We start from the raw sequence: 3485 nt of genomic DNA on the forward strand, positions 1-3485 counted from the left end.
TCCTCTCTTGTCAGTACTTCAGAGAACACAGTTTCAAGAAGAGGCCATGCATATAGCTAAAACAAATAAGAAAAAATGTATTAGTTTCCTAGGGAAAAATCATAACATCATTTCCAATAACGCCTTACGTTTGGTTTAGTTATTAAAATTATTACATTTAAAACATAAGTAAAGAACTACCTTAATTTGGACCCTTCTTTATAGACTTTCAGGAAAGCAGTTTAAATGAGGAAAGAGAATGAAATACTGTTAAAAATACAATAGTATGTTTTTTATTATACTCTCTCAAGAAAATACTGTTTTATTTGTAATAGAACTAATGCTAGTTTCCAAAATAAGTTATGCTATTGTAAGAACCTGACACTTCTTACCTGGGAAGTTACGTCACGATCTATGAAGTGCTGCAGCAGCTCCTTGTCATGAAAAGCCAGGACATTTTCTATCATGCTAAGAATATTGATGGGAGGGTTAGGAAAATACTCAAACCAGTGTTGACACCAATTGGCTATGAAGAAAAAAATGGGAAAGTTATCTTTACCTTTCTATATTATCAAAGAACTTTGCAATTTTTAAATGTATCCACTCTTCATGTTCTCTGCATGCCCGTTAATAATAAAGAAAAAAACATAACTCTAAATTCTATAACAATAGATTTAAAAATTCCATCATGTTAACATAATATTTTAGGTTAAGAGAAATTTGCCAATTTCTTCAGAGCAGTCAGTGAGAAACAAACAAACGAAAAATTAAAACAAAACTTCCCAAAGCATTCCTGATCCCAGCTACAAGGCACTTTCTTGTTGATTTATTTCTAATACTGTATACCGTATTGTGTGTTCACACCCCACGTCAAGTCTCCTTCCATCATCATTAATCCCCCTCTATCCTCTTCTACCTCTCACACCCCCTTGATTTGTTTCTTTTCCTTTTAAAATAAAACTCTCAGTGTTACTGGCAGGGCAAACTAGTACAACCCTTTTGGGGAATCAATTAAAAAATTCATATTTTATGACATAATAATACCAATTATTGAAATCTACCCAATAGAAATTATTATAAATATTTGCATGTGAATATAATTATAACATTGTTAACTCATACAAGTAAAAATTACAAACAACCTAAATGTCCAACAATAGATTAAATTAGTACACGCACACTATGAAATACTACAGTCAATAAAATGGTTATAAAGTTTATAAAATAAGGAAAATGTATATAACACATTAAATAAAAGTAATATGATTATAAAAATAAAAAACAGCCTAAAAGTGTGAAAAATTTAGGAAAACCCCCAGAGACATAGCAGTTGAGGGATAAATTACAGTGTACCTAAAGATGAAATACATAATGATTTGGGGGAAATGCTCTTATAAGAAATTCACTTATATATTATCAGAGATTATCTTGGGGAAAAAGAATATTGGTAGATTTTCTTTTCTTTTGTATATTTTCCTATATTTTCTTCAATGATAAGTGAAAACTTATCAAAGCAAATACAATGTCATAAAATGAACAAATAAACAATGTAAAGAGAAATATTCACAATATGTACACCTGGATCTTTTCAGAATTTTATTGTGATAATTACCTTCTCCCTTCTGTGTATAAGAAAAACACTCTAAGTAATTTAAAAATACATATAAGATTATGTTTGTTAAAACAACCTATAATTTGAGCCCAGTTTATCAATTGTTCAACTGATCTGATCAACCAACATGAAAACAATGACTCACTTGTCAGTGTAGAGGACGATGAAAAGCAGTCAGCACCACGATTGGGAACACAGGCTACAGGCTCTGCCTGCCTGGTCCAATCCTTGTTCTGCCACCAAGCTAACCTTGGGAACTTAAACTCTCTGTGCCTCAGTTTCCTCATCTATAAAAAGGGGACAGTAACACCACCTACCTCATAGATTGTTGTAAGGATTAAATGAGTTAATAGAGACAAAACACTGAGATGGTACCTGGCACACAGGAGGTTCTCAAACGTCAGCTATGGAAGATGAGAAGGAGGTAGCGTCCAGCACTTGCCACAGCCAGCACTGTGTGCTAAGTGCTTTACATACTTACTACATCCTATGAATAATAACTGACTTTTAGTAGGAAACCCATCTGCTTCCTTCTTATCAACAATTAGCTATAACACTGTCTTCTAAAATACAACTATCCAAATATTCTTGTAAATGAGAGGTTTATGTATAAATGGCTGCACTATTTTATGCTCTATAGCTAATTGTTTCACACTAGATTTGTTAAATGTTGCAAAGGTGCAAAGACATCAGGAAAATGTACAAAAATTCAATCTTGGTTTCATTTAATGCTTATTTACTTACTTATGAGAGTAGCAACAACTTCAAAACAGATGAGCTGGTTGTTCTGGAATAATTTTACAAATGGAAATGCCAGGAGGGGAAGATACGGTGTGTCACTAAAGATGGCAGACCAGTGCGCCAATGCAGATAGGGTTCTGTGAATAAAATAAGGAAATAAAGACCAGAAAACAGATTATTATAAAAATATATTAGAATAGACAATACAGTCACATGATAAAAAATTTTATACAGAAGGTATATTTGCTGAAAATTCTCTCTCCCTGTTGTCTAGCTCACTTCCCCTGTTACCATCATCAAAACTTCATCCAATGTGCAAGTTCCTCAGTCTCTCATCTTTTATGACATTGACACTTTGAGGAATACCGGACAGTTATTTCACAGACTGCCCCTCAACTTGGGGGTCAGTCTCATGACTAGACTGAGGTTATACATTTTTGGCAAGAATACCACAAAAGCAATGTGTAATATAGTGAAAGGCTTCATCACTGGCGATTTTAAACTTGAGTACTTGGTTAAGATAGTGTCTGCTGAGTTTCTCTACTATAAAATTACCATCTTCCCATTCGTATATGATAAATGTTTTGGAGGAGATTCACACTGCCACAATATACTGAACATACCTCTGTAATACTCTGAGTAGTTTCCTACTTTTGATGGGGTATTTCCTCTGAAGGTTGAGAAATGCCATGTGGACACCTTTATCTATCAAGCTACTGAATGCAGTATGATTTTCAGGCAACTGTAGCAGAGAGCGCCAGATGAACATTCTGAAATGAAAATGTAATTTTTTTACCAAGAAAAATCTGGGGGGGGGGGAGGAGGGAGAACCGACTTAACATGAAAGAATTTCAATTTTACCTGTATTTTGTTGGATATTCACCATAGCCTTTTAATAAGATTTGTAAACGTTTTTTATTTAATCCATCTGACAATTCATTCTATAAAGAAAAAATATCAATAAATGTCATAATCATAAAACTGAAAAGGTAAACTAGCCCACAGTGGCTGTAAACACAACACATGGTAAGAAATATTTTTATGTCATTGGACTCTCTCTCTCTCTCTCTTTCTCTCTCTCTCTCTCTCTCTCTCTCTCTCTCACACACACACACACACACGGTAATAGATCATCTCAGACAAGGCAAAAAGA

The 3485-nt window shown here is 33.8% G+C and overlaps 1 protein-coding gene across 1 annotated transcript in view; it reads right to left on the minus strand.

Moving 5' to 3' along the window:
* Nucleotides 1–3485, minus strand: part of TBC1D31 (TBC1 domain family member 31) — a 39271-nt gene that overhangs the window by 16118 nt on the left and 19668 nt on the right. Inside the window, exons 9-13 of the mRNA XM_006769123.2 lie at nucleotides 3194–3273; nucleotides 2956–3102; nucleotides 2336–2469; nucleotides 372–505; nucleotides 6–56 (exon numbers count right to left, since the gene is read on the minus strand). Of these exons, the coding sequence (XP_006769186.1) occupies nucleotides 6–56; nucleotides 372–505; nucleotides 2336–2469; nucleotides 2956–3102; nucleotides 3194–3273 (546 nt within the window). The remainder of the gene's footprint in view (nucleotides 1–5; nucleotides 57–371; nucleotides 506–2335; nucleotides 2470–2955; nucleotides 3103–3193; nucleotides 3274–3485) is intronic.

This window comes from Myotis davidii, unplaced genomic scaffold (assembly GCF_000327345.1).
Source record: "Myotis davidii unplaced genomic scaffold, ASM32734v1 scaffold1, whole genome shotgun sequence".
NCBI lineage: Eukaryota > Metazoa > Chordata > Mammalia > Chiroptera > Vespertilionidae > Myotis > Myotis davidii.